General features: G+C 43.0%; 1 protein-coding gene across 17 annotated transcripts in view; it reads right to left on the bottom strand.

The window, feature by feature from the left end:
* Window positions 1-24,124, bottom strand: part of ARMC9 (armadillo repeat containing 9) — a 203,956-nt gene that overhangs the window by 168,042 nt on the left and 11,790 nt on the right. For 13 of the 17 annotated variants that reach the window (XM_077957876.1, XM_077957877.1, XM_077957875.1 and 10 more), the window contains 5 exons: window positions 18,714-18,884; window positions 16,846-17,001; window positions 10,584-10,676; window positions 6,361-6,385; window positions 25-182 (listed from right to left, as the gene is read on the bottom strand). In XM_077957876.1, coding sequence (XP_077814002.1) covers window positions 25-182; window positions 6,361-6,385; window positions 10,584-10,676; window positions 16,846-17,001; window positions 18,714-18,884 — 603 coding nt within the window. The remainder of the gene's footprint in view (window positions 1-24; window positions 183-6,360; window positions 6,386-10,583; window positions 10,677-16,845; window positions 17,002-18,713; window positions 18,885-24,124) is intronic. The other 4 variants (XM_077957879.1, XM_028831211.2, XM_077957880.1 and 1 more) reach the window with 1 other exon arrangement.

The following is a 24,124-nucleotide window of genomic DNA, read 5'->3' as shown; positions in this document are numbered from 1 at the left end:
CACACAATTGGGGCTCTTCCTTACCATCTTGCCGCTGACTGTGGCCTCTAGAGAATCCACCAGTTCTGCTGTGACTCCAATAAGATTGTGGTAGTCGGCCTGGATCTTATTGTACCGTTTGAGGTATGTCATTGACCTACGTTCAGCTTCAACCAGCTGCTGGTGGAGCTGCTGCAACATTTCTAGGAAGACAGTTTATATTAAAATAAAACAAACAACATCAATACAAATCCACAATATGAAAAATAATTGTATTCTTCTCAAAGAACTACCATACTTACTGTCAGAATGTTTTGTTGTAACAATAAACTTGACACCATTTGTGTTTCACACTTACTTCTATTTTATGCCACATTTATTTACATAGTGCTGTAACCAACTGACTTAAAATTTCCTTTTCAGGAAGTTCAACTCAATCCTCACTGGGTTTCCTAAGAAAATCGATTCCCTTGACTGAACCTCATGCAATTTCTTTTAGTTCTTCTATGTCTAAGAAAATAAACGTTTCTAGGGCTGGTGGTGGCTCACGCCTGTAATCCCAACACTTTGGGAGGCCAAGGTGGGCAGATTCCTTGAGGCCAGGAGTTGGAAACCAGCCTGGGCAACATGGTGAATCCCCATCTCTACTAAAAAAATACAAAAATTTGCCAGGCATGGTGGTGCTCGCCTATAATCCCAACTACTTAGGAGGCTGAGGCATGAGAATCACTTGAACCTGGGAGACAGCAGTTACAGTGAGCCAAGATCCTGCCACTGTCCTCCAGCCTGGGCAACTGGGCAACAGAGCGAGACTTTGTCTCAAAAAAAAAGAAAAGAAATGTTTTATTCTATACTGAGCTCACAAAATGCCTAAATCAAACCTGTGTCTTTTTCTCTGTTTTTGTATTATGAAGTCATCTGGGGGACAATTCATATCTGCAGGACACTTTATTTTAAATAAAATTTTGGACTACTTGACTCATGCTAGGAAAAATAAGAATGCAGAAGAGATTCCATCATTCTGCCAGTTTGGTAAAGCATAAAACCACTCCCACCAGGCCTTAGAGCAGGTAGCTTGGAAGGCTCTAGGATTGTCAGCTCGGAAGCCCCCCGTGGGCAGCCCTAAAGACACTGAAGCCAAGCCACCCTGGTCTCGGCAGAAACAGGCAAATCCCCATCGGTGTTAGCACTTCTTTGCCCACACCACCTGCCCTCTTTCTTGAAGGACATTTTAGACGAAAGGAGGTAGCACTGCCCCAAACCACAAGCCTGGCCAACATGGGGAAACCCGTCTCTACCAAACATACAAAAATTAGCAGGCATGGTGGTGCACTCTCTTAATCCCAGCTACTCAGGAGGCTGAGGCAGGACAATTGCTTGAACCCGGGAGGAGGAGGTTGCAGTGAGCCAAGATCATGCCACTGCACTCCAGGCTGGGGCGACCAAGCCAGACTTCGTCTCAAAAAAAAAAAAAAAAAATTGTTTCAGATGGGGCATGGCGGCTTCATACCTAGAATCCCAGCACTTTGGGAAGCCGAGGCGGGTGAATTGCTTGAAGCCAGGAGTTCGAGACCAGCCTGGCCAACATGGTGAAACCCCATTTCTACTAAAAGTACAAAAATTAGCTGGGCATGGTGGCACGCCCCTGTAATCCCAGCTACTCGGGTGGCTGAGGCACTAGAATGGCATGAACCCAGGAGGCAGAGGTTGCAGTGAGCCAAGATCATGCCACTGCACTCCAGCCGGGGCAACAGAGCTGTCTCAAAGAAGTAAATAAATACAAATAAAGTTTTTCATATATATGCATAGTTCAAAATTAGATAAGCTAAAACTTCCAAAGATGAAAATTCTACAGAATAGTATTCATAATCCCATATTGCAGTAGTAAGTATTGGAGAACATCTATGCAAACTTTCTCAACACAGACCAAGTGGTACATGATGGATCGAGTACCAAAACCCATTAGCTAGGCTCAATGATCTCCCAAACCACCCATGTGAATGTCCCCAAAGCAGCCCCTCTGGACTGCACAAAGGAACCCTTTCCCCTAGAAGCTCATTCTGCAATGTACTAAACAGAGAGAGATTATCTGTGGAACTTTTGCCTTGGGAACCGAGAATCAGAATTTACGACAATTTCAAAGTGTGGCACATCTCAGGGATAAAAGGCCAAACTGCCTGCAGCCTACTGGAAACAGAGAAGCAGGTAATAGGGCCGAAATGTTTGTGACCATTTTCAAATACAGTCAGCACTCCATATCCATGGGTACTGCATCTGTGGATTCAACCACCTCAGGTCAAAAATATTCGGGGAAAAAAGCACCTGTACTGAACACATACAGACTTTTTTTTCATATCATTTTCATGTCATAAACAAAACGGTATAACAACAATATACACAGCATTTACACTGCATTAGGTATAGGTAATCCAGAGATGATTTAAGGTATATGGGAGGACGTGTGTAGGTTGTATGCAAATACCATGCCATTTTACATAAAGGACTTGAGCATCTCTGGACTTTGGTTATCTGTGGGGGTCCTGGAAGCAATCCCTATAGAAGCTGAGGGACAACTGTATACTCTTTAGGAGGACAGCCTGCTACCTAGAGACATCACCTCGCAGATACTTTAACTAGCTACAAACAAGACCTGTCCATGACTATAAGCTACTTGGGTGACAGCTCAAACACATCAGCTTTATTTCAGAGCATTAAACAGGACTTTCTATTTTCCCTGTCAAAAGTTTTATGAGACAAGAACAGCTAAGCCAAGATGCCTTGCCATGCAAGACCTCAACTTCCTCTTTTTTTTTTTTTTTTTTTTTGAGATGGAGTCTGGCTTTGTCACCATGCCAGACTTTGGTGCAATCATAGCTCGCTGCAACTCCTGGGCTCAAACCATTCTCCCATCTCAGCCTCCTGAGTAGCTGGGACTTCAGATGGGCATCGTCGCACTTGGTTAATTTTTTTTTAGTTTTTGTAGCAATAGGGTCTCACCATGTTGGCCAGGCTGGTCACAAACTCCTGGCCTCAAGCTATCCTCCCACCTCAGCCTCCCACAGTGCTGGGATTACGGGCATGAGCCACCACGCCTAGTGGCAAGACCTCAACCTTTAATGGAGATGTCTTATTATAACCTTTATGTTATTTTAATAAAACCATGTTAGTCATGCTAGTGAAATTTACTGAGACTCTTCATATCCCAAACTACTGACATAACAGTGATGTAAATATCTCCCCTGTCACTGAGACTTTCTTTTTTAACCTTTCTACTTCACTTAGGGCACTGCATTTTTTTTTTTAAGGGTAAATGAGATTTTAATTGGCTGCTCAAGACAAAATGATCAACTTTTAAATATTGAATTGTTTTTCTCACCCACTGTGAAAAGCTAAAATTAACCCCTGTCTTTATAATGATATACTCTTTCCTGTTTTTATTCAGATAAAAATTATCTCTTTGCTACTTTGCTAATCCACAGATACTGGATGAAGAAAGTTACAATATAACTTATGAATATGAGTCATTATTTTTTAAAATACTGTTTAGGGCTCCAAACTCCAGAAAAATGATCAACTGCTCATTTTCTGAAAGGGTTGAATCAATTCATGCTAGAAATGCCAAAAGATACTATTTCTGTATCCTTTTTAAGTGACTAGGTAAAAATAATAATCCGATGTTACTATATAGTCAACCTGTTTTTATTCCATACAACATTTCAAACGTAATTCCTTTTGAGAGAAGTTTCTGCTGCAAGTACCTTTCTTTCCTTCTTTAAAAGCTTATGGCAATCTCACTTTAGGCATGAAAACTTCCTATCAAGATACACAGAACAATGATATCACGTAACCACTTCATTTAAAACAATGCCTGAGTCTAGAATTAAATTAAACTGGGGGCATGTCTGTGCCTTTGGTTACTGCAGCCTTAGCTGCAGGATGAAGAGACAAGGGGGTGACAAATGACTCTCATGCCTGGGCCCCAAATACGAATCTCCAGTCTCCATAGCAACACCGCATTACAGAGTTCACTCCGCCACAGACGCACTTTGCTTGTGAGACTCAAATCCACAGCCATTCTGCTTGGCTTCCAGAAAACTCAGTTAAAATCAACCCTAAAGAAGGCTTAAAAACTGGTCTCCTTACTGAAATTCCAACATTAAAAACCTGTAGAGAAACACAGCTCTTTTATTTGCATTCCCCTTCCCATGTTTATTTGATCTGCAAAACTGGGCCACTTATCAGATGGACATAATGCTCCCAGAAAAAAGCTGTGCTCAAAAATGCAGTGTATGCTAGCAGCACACGAGCGGCAGAAACTCAGGAACCAGGGAGAGTCTCTCACCACCTTCCCGCCCCCCCCCGCCTGGGAGTCCAAAGGCTAGTTCAGAACAGCGACCTGGCAGATTCAACTAACAACTAAGGCGGTTCTCTAGGGTCCAGGGATGCAGAGTGTGGTGGCGGTTTTAAAATGCCTGCAGTCTTTGACACAACCTCCTTCCCATCAAGAAGAGGAATGTAATCTTTCTCTGAAGGTGAGGGGCCCTAAGTAATTCACTTGCATGAAACAGAATGCAGTAGAAATGACTGACTTCCTTCAGAGGCTGGGTTAGAAAAAGTGATACAGCTTCCTCCTGGCTCTCTCTGGGGACATTCATCCTTGGAACCCAGGCAACATGCCTGGAGGAAGCCCAGGCCACAAGGAAAGGCCACAGAGGTGTTCTCGTCAAGGGCCCCTGCTGAGACCCCAGGTGACAGCCAGCACCGACCACCACTCTGCGTGTGAGTGCCTGGAGCTGGCCCCACCCCGCTCCACCTGACTGCACAGGATAGACATGCTGAGGGAGAACAGCTTCACTGAGCCCACAGCTCCCAGACCATGCAGGCTCATCACCACCATCGTAAGTGAATGTCGTTGTTTTGTGCCACCAAGTCGGGATGGTCTGTCAGGCAGTAATGGAACAGTAGGCTGAGGTGCATTTCCAGGAGCTTCAGGGCGAGATCCAAATTCCCAGCCCAGTTGAAGATACGCTGTGTTGGATGTGAGCAAACTGGCCCGCAATGCACCCTGGCCAAGGCCTGGGCCCAGGTTAGAACTGAGAGAGCGGCCTGCAGGGCTGAGGATGCAGACTGGGACTCTTCCTCCACATACTCTGCTGGGGACAGGGCAACCTTGGGGAGCTCCAAGACTCAGGGTGCTCCTGTGACCCTTGGAGCAGTCTAGGTTGATCCTGTAGGGCCACATCTGTTGCCCTGCTCCTCCATGAAGGGTCAGCAGGGCCTGTCCCCTCTGAGGGACAGAAGGGTCAGCATGGCTGGCAGAACCAGTAGCACACTTAGAATGGCTGAGCTGGGGATGCCTGAGGCTACCAAGAGCGAAACCAAGCATCCAAAGCCTTCTCAAAGGCTGATGCTGCCAAAGCCATCTTGAGTGACAAACCCAAACCCAAGCTCTCCCTGAGGTTGATAAACCCCACTGCTCAACTGCCAACTCCCTGGTGAGCAAAGAGCTAAATAATTTACTAATTAATGCTTCCTTTCTTTAAAAGAGTTTCATTCCCTAAAAAGAAACAGGAAAAAGCAATGGCAGGAAGTTCTGAAATCCTCTCTGACATGACTCTGCTTTGAAAGGGCAAATGTGCTGGTGCATGGAACAAGATCTCCTGTAGTCACACTCCACCTGCTGGGAACTGAGGGTTATGCCATCAACATTCACCAGAAGGATGACACGCCATCACAGGCCCTTCCCAGCATCATCATTTAAGCAGCTTTCAAAATGTAGTATCAAAGGCAAAATTGAGGCACAGTGCCCCAGCTGTGGCCACCAACTTCATATTAACTATACTTTTTCTCACCTTACTCAAAAGTGAATAGTTCTGGTAAAAATGATTGACCATGGAAAAATAACACTTTATGCTACAAACTGAAGGCTGGAATTCCTACTTTGGAATGGAAAATGCTTGATAAGAATGGGCACTCCATATGTCTTCAAAGACCCCAGTTGACTAGTTCAAGGTAAAAGTTAAACATATTAAAATAATTAACATTAATTAAATTAAAAGAATTCTCTCCTTATCCATGCCGCCCTATGCCTTCTAGGGAAAATGTGTTGCTGTTGCAGTTACTTCCCTTTGGGACATTATTGGATTCTCTTCATTTCCGCAAGGCTTAGCTATCTGATATATAAGGCGAAGATAACAATACTGGCCCTCCTGAAAATGGGCCTCAAGGAACTGCAGATCAATATGACTGCAAAGCCTTTCATAAATATTTAAACTCTTAAAGCCAAAATCATGAATTCTCTCCATCTTTGCACCGATTTTACTACTTAAAACCTGAACTGGTAAAGTTGTTTTTAGACAAATTTAAATCTAGATGATTTACCTTTGTTACTTTGTCCATTCTCCTTCTGGGATGAAAAAGAAGTTCAGGAAAACAGGCATTCAGGGAACAGTACTTGGGGTATCGGACTTCCTGTGGCCAATGTGAGAAAGCACCTCAGCATGGTGAAACAGAGTTCTCGGGCCGGGAGGGCCAGCTCCACCTGTTGCTATAAATAGCTAAGCAACTTCTCCATACTCACCGGACTCACTCCCAAACAAGTCCTCTTCTCCCCATCTCAATTATCACTGTCTGAATTCAAGTCTTGCACTATTTCAAAAGCCTCCTATCCCCTTCCTATCCCCTTCCAAAGGCCTTCCCGACTGCTACCAAGCCATTCTACTAAAAATGGAAATGTGATTTTATACATACTTCAACTCTAACTTCAATTGAAAGCTTGATCCTAAGGAAACTGATATTGAGGTGAAAACAGCATAGCACAGTGTTGCTAAGACCACGGACACTGGAGCCAGACTGCCTGGGTTCAAATCTCAGCTCCCACATGTCTGGCTGCATGACTGAAGGCAGTTACTTAACATGTTTCTTTTCCCTTAATTTGTCTTAAACTTTTCCTCAATTTTTTGGTAACAGCTTTATTCACATAGTGTACAATTCACCTATTTAAAGTGTACCTTTCAGGCCAGGCGTGGTGGCTCACGCCTGTAATCCCAGCACTTTGGGAGGCCGAGGCGGGTGGATTACCAGGTCAGGAGATGAGACCATCCTGGCTAACATGGTGAAACCCCGTCTCTACAAAAATACAAAAAATTAGCCGGGCACAGTGGCTCACGCCTGTAATCCCAACACTTTGGGAGGCTGAGGCTGATGGATCACAAGGTCAGGAGACTGAGACCATCCTGGCTAACATGGCGAAAACCCATCTGCACTGGGGGAAAAAAAAAAAAAATTAGCCAGGCGTGGTGGCAGGAGCCTGTCGCCCCAGCTACTCAGGAGGCTGAGGCAGGAGAATGGCGTGAACCCGGGAGGCGAAGCTTGCAATGAGTGGATATCGTGCCACTGCACTACAGCCTGGGCTACAGAGTGAGACTCCGTCTCAAAAAAAGAAAAAATGCAAAAATTAGCCAGGTGTGGTGGCAGGTGCCTGTAATCCCAGTTACTTGGGAGGCTGAGGCAGGAGAATCACTTGAACCCAGGAGGTGGAGTTTGCAGTGAGCCGAGATCGTGCCATTTCACTCCAGCCTGGGGGACAAGAGCAAAACTCTGACTCAATAAATAAACAAATAAATAAATAAATAAAGTGTACATTTCAGTGGTTTTCAGTGTTTTCAGAGTTGTGCAACCATCACTACAATCAATTTTGGAACATTTTCATCATCCTCCAAAAGAAACCCTGTACTCACTGGCAGTTACTCCCATTTTCCCTGCTCTCCCCAGCCCCTGGCAACCACTGATTTACTTTCTGTCTTTCCAGATTTGCCTCTTTTGGACATGTTATGAATAGAGTCATATAATACCTGGTCCCTGCCACTGGCTTCTTTCAGTGAGCATAACACTTTCAAGGATCATTCATGTTACAGCATGAATCAGTGCTTCATTCCTTTTTACAGCTGGATAATATCAAATGATATTCCATCATTTGGGTAACACCACTGTTTGTTTATCCATTCATAAGACGATAGACATTTGGGTTGTTTGCATTTTTTGGTTATTATGAATGTTACTATGAACATTTGTGTACACATTGTTGTGTGGACATATGTATGTTTTCATTTCTCTTGGGTATATAGCTAGGACTCCAATTCCTGGGTCATGTGGTAACTCTGTTTAAACCTCTGAGGGAACTCAACCTGCTTTTGAAGGCTATTTAATGATATGGGACGATGTTCTCTTCCTTTGATAAAAATACATAGAAATATACGCACACATACATTTACCTACATTTATTACAATTTGGGGGTATGTCTGTATCAAATACATTTCTGTACTTTCCAAACTTTGTATAAGTAATACAGTTGATTTTATAATCAGGAAGTAAAAAGTGATTTTTTGCAACACAACTATTCTCCTGCTTAAAATGCTTCAAAGGCTCCTTATTCCTTATAGGACTTTGCATAAACCTTTATGACCTAGGCCTTGCCTAGTCTCTGAGTTTGCCTACGTCAATACTCTGCTCCAGCAATATTAAATTATTTTAGTTTCCCAGGCACTGTCTCAGTGCCTTTGCACAGGCTGTTTCCTCTACCTGTAATTCCCATCCCTCCTGTGTTTGCCTCACAGACTCCATTTTATTGTCCAAAGCTCCAATTTGGCTAAGAGAATTACACCTTGGCCTTTTCTTTATATCCCTAAATCCTAGAGCAATATTTGACTCATAGCAGAAGCTTAATGTATTGAACTGAACTGCAAATATTTTCATGTAACAAGGAAAATATTAGAATGTTATTTATAGTGACCTGCTATATTTCAGCATATGCTTCAAAGCATGTAGAACAAGATGAAAGGTGACAAGTACTTAAAAACTCTAATGCCAATAGCTAACAGTTATCAAGCACTTACTATATACTGGACTGTTTCATACAAGTTATATGTATTAACTCAATCTTCATAATCTTCCTATAAAATAGGTACTATGATTTTTTTTTATTCTTATTTTTTTGAGACAGGGTGTCACTATGTTGCCCAGGCTGAAGTTCAATGGCACGATCACAGCTCAATGCAGCCTCAACTTCCCGGGCTCAGGTGATTTGCCCACTTCAGTCTCCCCCAAATAGCTGGGACCACAGTCATGTGGACGCTACCAGGCTCAGCTAACTTTTTGTACTTTTTGCAGAGATGGGATTTCGCCATGCTGCCCACGCTGGGCTCAAACTCCTGGGCTCAAGTGATCCTCCCGCCTTAGCCTCCCAAAGTGCTGGGATTGTAGGCGTGAGTCACAGGGCCCAGTAAGCTACTGTTTTGAATATACTAATATATTATTAATATAACTAATATGATTTACCATGTAAATCATTTTGATTAGATTCTTAACATATTGGCACCCATAATTATTAAGCTGAGCTACTCTGGGCACACTGCCTATGGGGTAGCCCTGCTCCAAGAGGAGCAGTATCAAAAAAAAAAAAAAAATTAAGCCGAGAAACACTTTTTAAAAGCATGTTCAAATAATTATAAGTCAAATTGAAAAAGTTCTAGTTTCATTGAAAACCACTGTATATGAAACTCTAGGAAGAAAAAGGATTGGATACGCCAACATCATGGTATGTAGGTAAAGAGAAGAATTTAAACAAAAGCCTTAAGGATACAAAGGCAGAGAGGAGAGCTGTAGATCAGTCTGTTTGGCTCAGGCCAGGCTAAGGAATCTGAAGACGGGCAACAGGGAAGGCTTAGGAAGCTCAAGAAGAAAAGCAGCATAGAATCCTAGTGACAAAAAAACCTCAATTAGGTCAAGAAAGTCAAATGCTTTGGAGTTAGAAACGAAGCAGAAGGTATTATGTGGCAAAGTAGCCTATATTTTTCATGAAATAAAACAAAACAATCACCAATTTTATGATTCAAAACATTATATTCTTGTTATGAAATAACTTTGGATACATTTTTCTTCCGAATAAAAGGAGACACTTGTCTTTAGAGACTAATAACCTTTGGGAAACGAGTCTTCCATGGGTTGGGTGACCTCATGTTCTGCTCTTCCTGAAACGGGCTCTATTTACACCTGTCACCCTGGCACTTTGTCCAGTTAGTGCCCCATTTTACTCTCAAAAGTGTCCCAGTTTGAACTGGACTGTGGTGATACTGCACAGCTCTGTACATTTGCCAAAAAGCATTAAATTGTACACCTACCATGGGTAGATTTTACACCTCAATAAAGTTATTTAAAAAGAAATCCCAATTTGAATGACAAGTTAGATTGTTACCTGATCCATATGCCATGGCCTGAAGGCCTTAAAAGTGGTTAAGTGATATTTTGCAAATGGACAATTATCCCAAGGAGTTCTTTTACAAGAAGACAAACTTTCTTTTCTACCAAGACAGCTTCTAGCCACATGACATCAAAATAAGACCTCGCCAAAAAGAAAGTCTCAGAGACCTAATGATAGAGAAGTTGATCTCTATAGGCCCTGCCACTAATGATTCTTTGATCTTGTAAATATGAAAGCAACAGTATTAATTATCCCTATTTAATGAGGCAACCTAAGCCAGTGTGCTACTCTAAATAAAATCTGCTCTAAAACCATAGGTGGTCTCTATTTGCTTCAAAAGGATACATATATTGTTAAAAGCTTTGGCGTGTTGCTGGCTTTAAATATTAAAGCTAGAAACTTTTCCAACTTCAACTTTAACTCTGGAGTCCAGGAATCCTAAAGAAAAAAACAAGGGAACAAAAACACAAACATTAGATTACTAAGTACCAACAGTATCATCAAGTTGAGGTCATTAGGCCAAAAAACCCTGCACAGTGATTGAAACCAAAAGCAAAATGTCTTGCCAGTGATGTGAGGCTGTGAAAAACAGGTTTAGGACATCTGACCAACTCATTTATAGAAGATTCAAGTGTCCACAGTAGGAAGAAAAAATAGAGTTCTTTCATAAACAGGGAAAAAATAACCCTGAACATGATTTGAATATTTCACGTGATTTAAACACAATCGTGACAAGGAACCTTATTAGGCTGCATACCAAAAATAGTTCAGTACAGTCTAGGCACGCACAGCACTGGGAGGCATAACATAAACAATTATCACTAAGTTACTGAGACTTTCCCCAAGAAAGGGACTCATTTCCACAAGCCTCATCTAGATAAGAAAAAAGGACAGAAGCTATTTTTTGCCACAAATACCCCATCATGTCAAGAATTATGATATAGTCTTAACATGATTTATCCTTTAAAAATAAATTATTTATCTCAAATAATGCTTATTAAAAAGAAAAAATTAATGACTTAAATAAGAAAAAAACATAACAAGTAACTATCTTTGTCTCAGCACAATTTTCCTTATACTCTTTATACAGAAATATCTTCTACCCAAACCAAGAAGTTCCACAAAAAAAGCAGCTAAGCCACTAAAAATGCATACCCACCATCCTTTTGGATGCTGCCCCATGGCCCTTGGACCTTTCCATCCTTCTCCACCGTCTGCCTCTCCAGCTCTGTAACCTCCTCCACGCCTCCCACCCCCACCCAATCATTCTAGCCAGTATGTCATCTGATTTCTGGAAAAAATACTGCCAGATGAGCAGAAAGTTCTTTTTTTTTTTTTTTCTGAGACAGAGTCTTGCTATGTCACCCACGCTGGAGTGCAGTGGCTCAAGGTTCAAGCGACTCTCCTGCCTCAGCCTCCTGAGTAGCAGGGATTACAGGCGAGCGTCACCAAGCCTGGCTAATTTTTGTATTTTTTTTTTTTGGTAGAGAAGGGGTTTCACCATGTTGGCCAGGCTGGTCTCGAACTCCTGACCTCAAGTTATCCACCTGCCTTAGGCTTCCAAAGTGCTGGGATTACAGGCAAGAGCCACCATGCCCAATCACAGAGTTCTTATATTTTTAAAAAATTGTGTAATTCCCTTATACTGCATGATAACTTTGTTTATAACATGTGTGTCATTATGGATTGAACTGTGTTCCCTCAAAATACATGCTGAAATCCTAACCCCTGGTACCTCAGAACATGAGGTCGTTGGGAATGGGGTCATTGCCGATGTAATTAAAGTTAAGATAAAGGTCACACTGGAGTAGGGTGGGTCCTTAATCCAATATGACTGGTGTCCTACAAGAAGAAGAAAATTTAGACACAGACACAGAAGGAAGACCGCCACATGATGATGGAGACAGAGACTGGAATGATGCTGCCACAGTCACAGAACCCCTGGGGCTACCAGAAGCTGGGAGGGGAAAGGAGGGATCCTCCCCTAGGATTCAGGGACAGCATAGCCGGCCAACACCTTGATTTCAGATTTGTAGCCTCCAGAACTGTAAGACAATGAATGTCTGCTGTCTCAAGGCATCTGGCCTGTGGTACTTTGTTAGGGCAGCCCTAGGGAAATCACCCGAGTGCTACAACTCAAGGTAGTCTATGCTCAACCACACAGAGAAGAATCTCAGGAAAGGACTGCTACATCTCAAAAAACAAAACGAAATGCTTGGGACATGCAGACTTCCAGTTAGATTGCTCTGTTGTTGACTACTATTTTGTATAACCAACAAATATGTGTTTTCAATGTAATTACTTACTTTATGATGCTCTGGTAATGACAGGGATGAGACTGAAATAAAGCCTCTCTGGACATGAGTCACTTATATTTTTTCTTGACCATTCTTACTTTTTCTGTGCTTTCAACTCTGAGAAGAAGAACATTTCCGAGCTGGGCGTGGTGGCTCAGTTTGTTAAATGAAGAGATGGTCAGAGATAGGAGGAAAATTAGAAGGAAAATTAGAGCAAGGAAGCCAAGGAGTTTTTTTTTTGAGACGGAGTCTTGCTCTGTCACCCAGGCTGGAGTGCAGTGGCACAATCTTGGCTCACCCCAACCTCTGCCTCCCGAGTTCAAGAGATTCTCCTGCCTCAGCCTCCGGCGTAGCTGGGATAACAGGCATTAGCTACCATGCCTGGCTAATTTTTGTATTTTTAGTAGAGACGGGGTTTCACCATGTTGGCCAGGCTAGTCTGGAACTCCTGACCTCAGGTGATCCGCCCACCTTGGCCTCCCAAAGTGCTAGGATTAGAGGCGTGAGCCACCACACCTGGCCTAAATTTTTAATATGTTAAAGAAATAGGCCGGGCGCGGTGGCTCAAGCCTGTAATCCCAGCACTTTGGGAGGCCAAGACGGGCGGATCACGAGGTCAGGAGATCGAGACCATCCTGGCTAACACCGTGAAACCCCGTCTCTACTAAAAATACAAAAAAAAACTAGCCGGGCGAGGTGGTGGGCGCCTGTAGTCCCAGCTACTCTGGAGGCTGAGGCAGGAGAATGGCCTAAACCCGGGAGGCGGAGCTTGCAGTAAGCTGAGATCCGGCCACTGCACTCCAGCCCGGGCTACAGAGCAAGACTCCGTCTCAAAAAAAAAAAAAAAAAAAAAAAAAAAAAAAGAAATAAAAGAGAGGAAGGAATGAGAGACTATAAAAATGTCCCAGCAAATTTGAATAAACAACAACAACAAAAAACTTCTAATAAAGAGTTAACTGAAATTACAAATTCAATGAAAAGGTTAAAGAACGGACTAAACATAGCTGGAGGGTGAGTTTGTGAACTGGAAGGCAGATGTGAAGAGATCACCCAGAATACAGCCAGGGAGATTAAGAGAAGGAAAATATAAGATATTAAAATGTATGGCGAGCACAATGATGTGCACGTTCTTAGCACCACTCAGCTGAACCCTCAAAAATGGTCAAAATGGTGGCAGTGCATGCCTATAGTCTAGCTACTCGGGAGGTTGAAGTGGGAGGATCACTTGAGCCAAGGAGGTCAAGGCTGTAGCGAGCTATAATCATGCACTTCAGCCTGAGGGATAGAGTTTTAAGAGACTCCATCTCTTTAAAAAAAAAAAAAAAAAAAAGTGAAAATGGTAAATTTTATGTTATGTGTATTTTATAATTTTTTAAATAAAAAAGACATGGAGAATATAATAAGTCTCATATACATTTAGTCAGATATCTAGGAGATAATAAAGAGAATGGTAATATACAGAGATACAAATTGAGCATTTTTCAGAGTTGTTGAAAGACACAAAACTTCACATCCAGGAAACCCAACGAATCCCAAGTAAAAATAGAAATCTATCCCTAGAAACACTGTAGGGAAATGATACAATCCCAGAGGCCAGAGAAAAGAGATGGATCACCTACAAAGGAACAGCAATTAGACTGACAGCCAACTTCAAAACAGCAGCAATGCGAGCTAGGAGATGGTGCAATCTAGCTAAGCTTTGTATCGTCAATGTACTAAGAGAAAATAACTGTAAACCTAGTATTCTAAATCCTACCTGAGAAAGCAATAAAGACACTGCAGTCAAACAAGAACTGAAAGAAGAGATCTTCAAGGAAAGGGGGTTTTAAAGACATGTACTTAAATAAGAGGAGACAACTATCCCAGATGGAAGGTCATTGACACAAGATGGAATGATGAACAAAAATACTAGTAGCTATAAGGGAAAATCTACACACACTGATTGCATAAAATAGTAAAACTTCCTAATTTGTACATTTAAAATATATAACTAAGATACTTGGCAGAAAAAAAAAAAAAAAGCACATAAATTGCAAAGGGGATGAATGAAGTTAATGCATTCTGAGTTCCCTGAATGTTCTGGAAGAAAATAAAGATTAAATTTAGACTTTATGGCTGGGCGTGGTGGCTTATACATGTAATCCTAGCACTTTAAGAGGCTGAGGCAGGCGGATCATCTGAGGTCAGGAGTTCGAGACCAGCCTGGTCAACATGGTGAAACCCCGTCTCTACTAAAAATACAAAAATTAGCCAGGCATGATGGCACGTGCCTATAATCCCAGCTACTCGGGAGCCTGAGGCAGGAGAATCGCTTGAACCCAGGAGGTGGAGGTTGCAGTGAGCCAAGATCGAGCCATTACACTCTAGCTCGGGCGACAAGAGTGAAACTCCATCTCAAAAAAAAAAAAAATTGACTTTATTATGTATACATACTAAAAATATCTATGTTACCATTAAAAGAACATATGTAGACTAACAAAAGAAAAAAATGGAATAAAATCAATCTCCACGTAAAAAATACAAAAAACTAGCTGGGCGAGGTGGTGGGCGCCTGTAGTCCCAGCTACTCGGGAGGCTGAGGCAGGAGAATGGCATAAACCTGGGAGGCGGAGCTTGCAGTGAGCTGAGATCCGGCCACTGCACTCCAGCCCGGCTACAGAGCGAGACTCCGTCTCAAAAAAAAAAAAAGAAATCTTTCAATTTAATTTTTAATTTTTTTAAATTTATTTTTATTATTTTCTTTGTTTTAATCCTCCAAGACATCTGAACCCTTCCAAATTTAACCACCTTCTTAATGTTTATTTCTTCAACTTTCTGGGAGAGGAAGTAGGTAAATCTAGAATGATCAAGAAAAAACAGCAAAAATTTCAACTTGGGCTACTCTACAAAAGGCCTGCTTTAATGAAAGCAGTCAACTAAGTAGCCTTCAGTTTAGCAGTTACTATTCAGGAGGGATGAAAGTTGTTTTACAGAATTATAACTGAACGGGATGCTGAAATGTACTGGGATTTGGAAGAATTGCATCAGTTGCTGTTGAGTGACAGAGTGACCTGGGTGACAGAATGAGACTGTCTCCAAAACACAAACAAACAAGGCCAGGCGCAGTGGCTCACGCCTGTAATCCTAGCACTTTGGGAGGCCAAGGCAAGTGGATCACCTGAGGTCAGGAGTTCAAGACTATCCTGGCCAACATGGTGAAACCCCATCCCTACTAAAAATACAACAATTAGCCAGCCGTGGTGGTGCGCACCTGTAGCCCCAGCTACTCAGGAGGCTGAGGCAAGAGAATCGCTTGAACCCGGGAGACAGAGGTTGCAGTGAGCCGAGATTGCGACACTATACTCCAGCCTGGGCGACAGAGCGAGACTATCTCAAAAAAAAAACCAATTAAACAAACAAAACATACTTGTGTTAAAATTCATGGAACTATACATCCTAAAAAGTCAATTCTATGTGTGAGAATGTAAAAAGTTTAAAGTTGCCATTCGAGCAGGTGAGAATCCTTGCTTGCTGTAATTTTTTTTTTTGAGACAAGGTCTTGCTCTATTGCCCAGGATGGAGTGCAGTGGCACTCTTGGTTCACTGCAACCTTCACCTCCCGGGTTTGAACAATTCTTCTGCCTCAGCCTCCTGAGTAGCTGGAATTACAGGTGCATGCCACCACGCCCAGTTAATTTTTGTACTTTTAGTAGAGATGGGGTCTCCCTATGTTGGCCACACTGGTCTCGAACTCCTGGCCTCCAGTGATCCACCCACCTCGGCCTCCCAAAGTGCTGGGATTACAGGTGTGAGCCACCGCGCCCAGCCAACTTTCTGTAACATTTTAACACTGGTACACATATGCCTAAAAACTACTTTTGTTTGCTTTGATGTATATGTAAAGGGAATCACATAGCTTGTCCTCTCTTGTATCCAGCTTAAGATTTCATCATTGTGTGATTTAGTTCATTCATTCTCATTGATGTATAATATTCCATTGTGTGAATATAACACAATGTATTTATGCATGCTCCTGTTGGTGTACAATTGGGTTGTTCCTAGTTTTTGCTATTACAAAGTGTTAATTACTGTAACTCTTCCAGATTTAATGTATGTACAAGTCGCAAACCACTGCTAGTACAGGATGGCAAAAACCAAACCTAACTAACCATCTAATAGAAGACTGACTAAAAAATTATGGCTATAACTAAAAATAATAACAGAAGCAAATTTTAGTTTTTTAAAGCATCATTCAGAAACCCCCAGCTTATAGAAGATAAAACCACAATGTCACCCAGGACCTGACACAAGAGTTAAAAGCTGGCACTTGCCTGGAAGAGTTCTTTAAATGACGGGTGCACCATAGGGTTGGGAACAAAAGGAAGGGCATAGAAAGGAAGAAACTCTGTGGTCTGGCTCAAGGCTGCCCCTTTGGTCTCCAGGTAGGTTTTGAAGTAAGAAATCTTTTCATCCAGCTCCTCTTTGTCCTGGAGGAAGGGAAAGCATTTGTTTGAGGTCTCCAGCTCAATGCCCAGTCCATCTGCTCACCCTATCCTCTCTCTGAGGTTCCTTCTGTCCCAGTCATGTCGCTGGCATCCCCTATCTAGCCTGGCAGGTGCGTTGTCTCTAGAATTCTACCATCCACCCCAAATTTCCCCCTTAATGAAACTTAGGAAGATCAGAGAACTGTATATACAGTTCAATATGCTGCTTTTTAACTTTATTATTGCCATTTTCTCACATCCTTAAAATTCTTCATAAACATTTTCAATGGCAGGACAAAACCTCACCTTGTCTATCACATTTATTTAACTAGTTTCCTCATTATTAGACAGACACATGGCTTCTACTTTTCAGATATAAATAAGTATCTGTCTGCATTCCCATGCCTCCAGCAGGAGCGGTTTCTAAAGGTTAACAGGCATTTCTTTATGGTGTTTGGAAACAGAAGCTTCCATCTCGCCCCTTTCCTTTCTTGTGCTAAGGCCTGGGCTCGCTCCGTGTCACTATTCCATGTGTATCCCAGGCAAGTTAGTTCCCCTCTCAGGGTTCTACCTCCTCTTGGCCCTCAATGAGAAAACCAGAGTTGGTGAATGTGGGGCTTTGCTCCCACACTGGCTCTACCAGTCATGGCCTTCACAGTCTCGTACACAGACTAACCTTTTCCAGAGTTGGTGAATGTGGGGCTTTGCTCCCACACCGGCTCTACCAATCATGGCCTTCACAGTCTCGTACACAGACTAACCTGTTCTTACAAACACATCTCAGTTGACCTAAACTAGGAGGCCCTCTTTTGACCCCCAGACGTAAAAGAAACAGAAATACAAACAGAAAATGAAAATCTCCTGTGATCTTCCCTGGAAGAGTAATAACCTGAGGAACAGCCTTCCAACAACTACTACAATGTACGGTCCCGCTGCTCCCTCCACCACTGTCCCCACCTTTGGTGTTCTGACATTCTCATGTGTTCACATTGGTCCACAGGGCAGTAATTAATGCATGGGGTCAAATGCCAGCTCGCCTCTGTTGCCCTTCTGTCATCAAAGCTCAGCCACCCCAGCAGCTTGACACTTCAGCCCTCTCCTCTCTTCCCATCTCCAGCCCCATCTGGGAAAGGACTGCAGACGCTAAATTCAACCTATCACTCAAAAGGACTTTCCACAAAGAGACGTACACTTTTCCACGACTTAAGTTTAAATGTGTGTTCTGGCCAGACACAGTGGCTCATGCCTGTAATCCCAGCACTTTGGGAGGCCAAGGTGAGAGGACTGTTTGAGCCCAGGAGTTCAAGACCAGCCTGGGCAACATAGCAAGACCCTTTCTCTACAATAAATATATAAATAATTTTATGTTCTAATATAGGGTCTAATATGCAGCTGAAATATGGATTCTCTTAGACATACATGTCTACAGACGAAATTGCCAAATAAACTTAATTTTGATGAGGTTTCAAAAACTTGAGGTATTTAGGAAAACAATATAGCTTTGATTACAGAAATTATTAAATCTCCATAAAAATTAGAATATGAGCTGCTGGGAATATGGTAGAAAATCACTCCTCAGGACAGAGGATGCCTGTACCTTGTAAGCAATATAACAAAACAGCCACATATAAAATCCACACCCATGTGGACAATGACAGCAAACACTGTTCCTTAACACACCATTCAGACCCACCCGCAACACCAGGTAAACCCACCGGTCTCCCCACAGAGTGCTTCAGAAGATAGATGGCAAAATGGATGTGGAGATAGAATTCCAGCTTCTGGGCAAAGGAGTCCCCATCTCGGACGGAACTGGGAATGTGCTCCTCCCACAGACTGAAGAACACCTTCTGGTCTCCGTCGTCAAATGCAGCAACAAGATCCTTCTGTGGAGAAGACGTCAGACTACACCTCGTTGTAAATTTCAACACCCAAAATTCTCACAACTCACAACACCACAGATTTCCCACATACTCCTTTTCAGAGGTAAAGGATAGAAAAACAGAGATCCCACAGGATTCAAGCTCTGAGCCTGCGATTCCTGCAGACCAATCCTGGTTTCCCACACCTTTGCAATATCTAATCTGGGCACTATGAAGAACACACAAAACATTTAAGGTCTTTGAAACAGAAAGAATCAGGCATAGAACAAAGACTTGGGGCCAGAGAACTCACGGACACGTAAATACACTGAAGTCACCCTTTGGACCTGCGGACCCACAGCATGCAACTGACAAAAACTATCCAGACCGAGTCTAGCCGGGCCTCCCAGGAACAAACCTCACATGCACGGAAGGTTGCTGACAGCATTGCTCCACGTCCTGGAGTGGCCGGGAGCCCACACACACTGACCCAGTCAATCCTGGGCCTAGGCAATAGCACTGCCACTTGCCCCACTGCTAGAAGCACACCAGGCTGAGATGGAGCTGAAGGAAGACCCCAATATACCATAAGGTGACTGTCCATGCCTGCCAGCTGCAGCTGCAGCGACAGAGAAGGCTGGAGGTGGAGGAAGGAGCACCAGCTCAGTGCCGTTTGACCTGGGACAACGACAGTGTCATGATTTAGCATGCACTAGTTGAAAGAATTCTGGAGAAAGGAAGTGGCAATTATCACGTCACCTGTCTCACAAGGAAGATAATTCACCTGTCACAAATACCTGTGGCATAATTTTGTGGATTTCAGTAAAAGGCAGAAGTGAAAGAACTTCCTAAGAGTCTGAAACAATGCAGCTGCTACTGTTCTTTTTGTATCGAATGCCCAAGATATTTGGACTTACATTTTATGCTCAACTGCAACAGTGTTTCTGAGATTGGATTTTCTATAGAATCCCCACTTCCGGCCGGGCGTGGTGGCTCAAGCCTGTAATCCCAGCACTTTGGGAGGCCGAGACGGGCGGATCACAAGGTCAGGAGATCGAGACCATCCTGGCGAACACAGTGAAACCCTGTCTCTACTAAAAAAATACAAAAAACTAGCCAGGCGAGGTGGCGGGCGCCTGTAGTCCCAGCTACTTGGGAGGCTGAGGCAGGAGAATGGCGTAAACCCGGGAGACAGAGCTTGCAGTGAGCTGAGATCCAGCCACAGCACTCCAGCCTGGGCGACAGAGCAAGACTCCGTCTCAACAAAAAAATAAATAAATAAAGAATCCCCACTTCCCCACCCAATACCATTGTTACTTACCACCATTATTGGCCTTTGTTCTTTTATACTTCTAAAAATGAGTTCATGGGTGCAGTGGCTCACACCTGTAATCCCAGCACTTTGGGAGACCAAGGCGCGTGGATCATGAGGTCAGGAGTTCAGCCTAACCAACATGGTGAAACCCCGTCTCTACTAAAAATACAAAAACTAGCCAGGCGTGGTGGTACATGCCTGTAATCCCAGCTACTCCAGAGGCTGAGGCAGGAGAATTGCTTGAACCCGGGAGGCAGAGGTTGGAGTGAGCCGAGATTGTGCCACTGCATTCCAACCTGGGCAATAGAGCGAGACTCCATCTCAAAAAAAAAAAAAAAAAAGTGAGTTTACATGGCCGAGCATGGTAGCTCACACTTGTAATCCCAGCACTTTGGAAGGTCAAGGCAGGCAGATCATTTGAGCCCAGGAGTTCAAGACGAGCCTGGACAACATGGTGAAACCCTGTCTCTACTAAAAATACAAAAATTAGCTGGGCGTGGTGACATGTGCCTGTAGTCCCAGCTACCTGGGAGGCTGAGGTGGAAGGACCATCTGAGCCCTGGAGGTAGAGGCTGCAGTGAGCTGAGATTGCACCACTGTATTTAGCCTAAGCGACAGAAAGAGACCCTGTCTCAGAAAAAAAAAAAAAAAAAGAAAAACGTTTACAGATAATTTTCCTGCAAAATTGTCATTTTTAAAAATTACTTGTTTTATCTGTTTATAAGCAAATTTTCTAACATAAAATGGAAACGTATAGAGAACAAATAATGTAACAGTGTTTGGTTACACATATGTCAAAGATGTTGATTGGTAAGGAATCCTCAAATCTGAATATTACAAAAATGTTCACTATGTCATGTGATCAAAAACTGTCTCTGAATACTGCCTGATGCTGGAAGGTGCCGGTTACATTTCAAGTAAACTCAGAATTTTTCTAATAAGCCCTACAATGAGCATCTACCTCCTCAAGGCTGGCTCTTCTGTTCCTCCTGGACACAGGCAAGGGACAGTCTGTTAGCAGCTGTGGGTGGGGGTTGCCAAAACAAAGCACAAGCAGCTGAATACAGCCACCTCTTGGAAGAATTTGGGGAAGCTGGCCAGAGACCCGCATGCTTGTTAATGACTGCCACAAAGGTGAACAGATCCTCCTGGGGCAGTGCTATGGGGCCAGGCTCACCCCCACGCTTGCCTCTGCCAAGGTCCCAAGTAAGCCCTGTGACCATTCCTGAGGAGGCCTTGCCACGAGAAGTGCGGTGACCAAGAGTTCTCTGACTGTGTGATTGAGGTGAGCGCAGACTCTTGTGAAATGTTATGGCTTAGAGAAAAGATATTTTCTTAACATGGCTTGGCAGAATCCACAAGTCAAAAGGCCCATCTACAGTTTGTTCTAAGGTCTCTATTTGTAGATCTGAAACCACAAACCTTTGCTGTCATCATAATCACCTCTATCATCCTTCCTAACTCATGACTCATATTCTGTACCTGGAAATGGTCCCTGAGCTTAAAATAATACCCACACATAAAAGAATCCACTATTATAACTTACAGTCACAAAATATTAGTGATGTTCTATAAACTATGATCAAAGCAGAATCAACAAGATGAGAAAATGTGTACACCATCAATAGTAACTTGTAAACACACATGCTTCTTACATCTCACAACAATGTAAACATACTTAACACTACTGAACTATACACATAAAACTGCTGGGGGAAACTCACTATTTTTTGAGTTCCACTAAAAATTAGCATATTTTGCTCAACCTCAGTTCTAGATGTATTTTTTTCTTCTTCTTTTTAAATTTTTTCCCCACTCTTCTTCACTCAAACCAGACATTTCATTTGGGAAATCTACCATAGTGGGGGGACACAGCTGTTGATTGGATGAGCAGAAAAGAAATGTCTGTGACATCAGAAAGGTTCAAGGTCTTTCAAGTTATATAAAAATGAACCTGAAGACATCAGAGAAATACAAATCAAAACTATGACAAGATATCACTTCAAACCCATCAAAATGGCTAATATTTTAAAAACACACAGAGAGAAAATAACAAGCATTGGCAAGGAAGTAGAGAAACTGGAACGCTTAAGTACTGCTGGTGGGAATGGAAAATGGTACAACCACTTTGTAAAACAGCTTGGCAATTCCTCAAAAAATTAAAAATAGAGCTACCATATGATCCAGCAATACTTCCTGGTATACATCCAAAAGAACAGAAAGCAAGGCCTTAAAGAGATACTTGCACACCCACGTTCACTGCAGCACTATTTTTTTTTTTTTGAGAAGAAGTCTCGCTCTTGTCCCCCAGGTTGGAGTGCAATGGTGCAATCTTGGCTCACTGCAACCTCCGTCTCCCAGGTTCAAGCTATTCTCTTGCCTCAGCCTCCTGAGTAGCTGGGACTCCAGGCACTGGCCACCACGCCCGGCTAATTTTGTATTCTTTTTTTTTTTTTTTTTGGGTAGAGATGGGGTTTCACCATGTTGGCCAGGCTGGTCTTGAACTCCTGACCTCAGGTGATCTGCCCACCTCAGCCTCCTAAAGTGCTGGGATTACAGGCATGAGCCACTGCACCCGGCCCTAACAGCATTATTTTTAATACCCAAGAGGTGGAAGCAACCCGAGTGTCCATCAATAGAAGAACAGATAAACAAGCTGTGGGGTGTGTGTGTGAATACGTACCAGAGAATATTATTCAGCCTTTAAAAGGAAAGGAAATCTTGTCATATACCGCAACATGAATGAACTTTGATGACATTATGCTGGATGAAATAAGCCAATTACAGAAAGACGAATACTGTATAATTCCATTTATAGGACATATCTAAAGTAGCCAATTCATAGACAGAAAGTTAAGAATAGTGGCTGCCAAGGCCTAGGGGGAGGATAAAGGGAGAGTTGTTCAATGGGGACAGAGTTTCATGTTTGTAAGATGAAAACTTCTAGAGATCCGTTTCACAACAACGTGAACACATTTAACACTACTGAACTGTACATGTAAGAATAGTTAAGAGGAGACATTCTATGTTATCTTTAATCACAATTTTTTAAAAAGACCTGAAGAGACATTTGAGTGTTCTCAGATGCAGCTGGAGCTGAAAGGCAACGGGAACCCAGTTGGAAAAGTGTACAGCAGCCGCCTCTGGAGGGACCTGATAAGCAAAGAAGCTTCACGACACAGGGCCTGTCGCATAATCTGGTCACGTGTGAACTCCACAAAAGATTCTCACTGTTCTGCTAGTTAGGTATTGAGGATTTGCTACATTCCTCTCAAATGGTAGCTTTAATTAACAGATGCTCACATACACTTCCCACGTGTAGGGTAAAGGTCTTTTTTTCATCCAGAAAGAACCAGGGAAGCCAGGTGCTGCGGAGTGAAGCTGATTCCCCGAGGAACACACTTCACTCTAAGAACCTGTTTTCGCCTCTAATAATGACCGTATTCTTCTATGTTCTGAACATATCTCTCTGGGGGAGGGGGTGCCAGGGAGGTCTGGCTCCTGTAGCATCCACAGAAGAGTCTGTGTTGACAGAAAGCAGCAGCAGCTCAGCATCCAGGGGCCTGCGGCCTGAAGGGGAGCAGGCAGAGGGTTCAGCCCTGCCTTGAGCTCCACAGGCCACTTCAAAAGAGCCCCTCTCTCAACAGTGCCCATGCCAGGCCACTAGGGAGTCAAGTACTAGGAGAAAACCAGCGGTGGCTGCCACCTGAACTCCGGCTACTCAAGGGGCTTGCAAGCCAAGCCTCAAATTATTTCTGGAAGTAGGTATGTTAAAATTTAAAAATCTGTTGAAGTAATAATGCCAGGTGCAGTGGCTCATGCCTATAATCCCAGTGCTTTGGGAGGCTGAGGCGAGAGGATCACTTGAGATTGGGAGTTTGAGACCAGCCTGGGAAACACAGCAAGACTCTGTCTCCACATAACTTTTTTTTTTTAATTATAAGAATAA

This window comes from Macaca mulatta, chromosome 12 (genome assembly GCF_049350105.2).
Source record: "Macaca mulatta isolate MMU2019108-1 chromosome 12, T2T-MMU8v2.0, whole genome shotgun sequence".
In the NCBI taxonomy this organism is placed as follows: Eukaryota; Metazoa; Chordata; class Mammalia; order Primates; family Cercopithecidae; genus Macaca; species Macaca mulatta.
The sequence above is the reverse complement of the archived record's forward strand: the minus strand, read 5'-3'. Positions and strand labels throughout refer to the sequence as shown.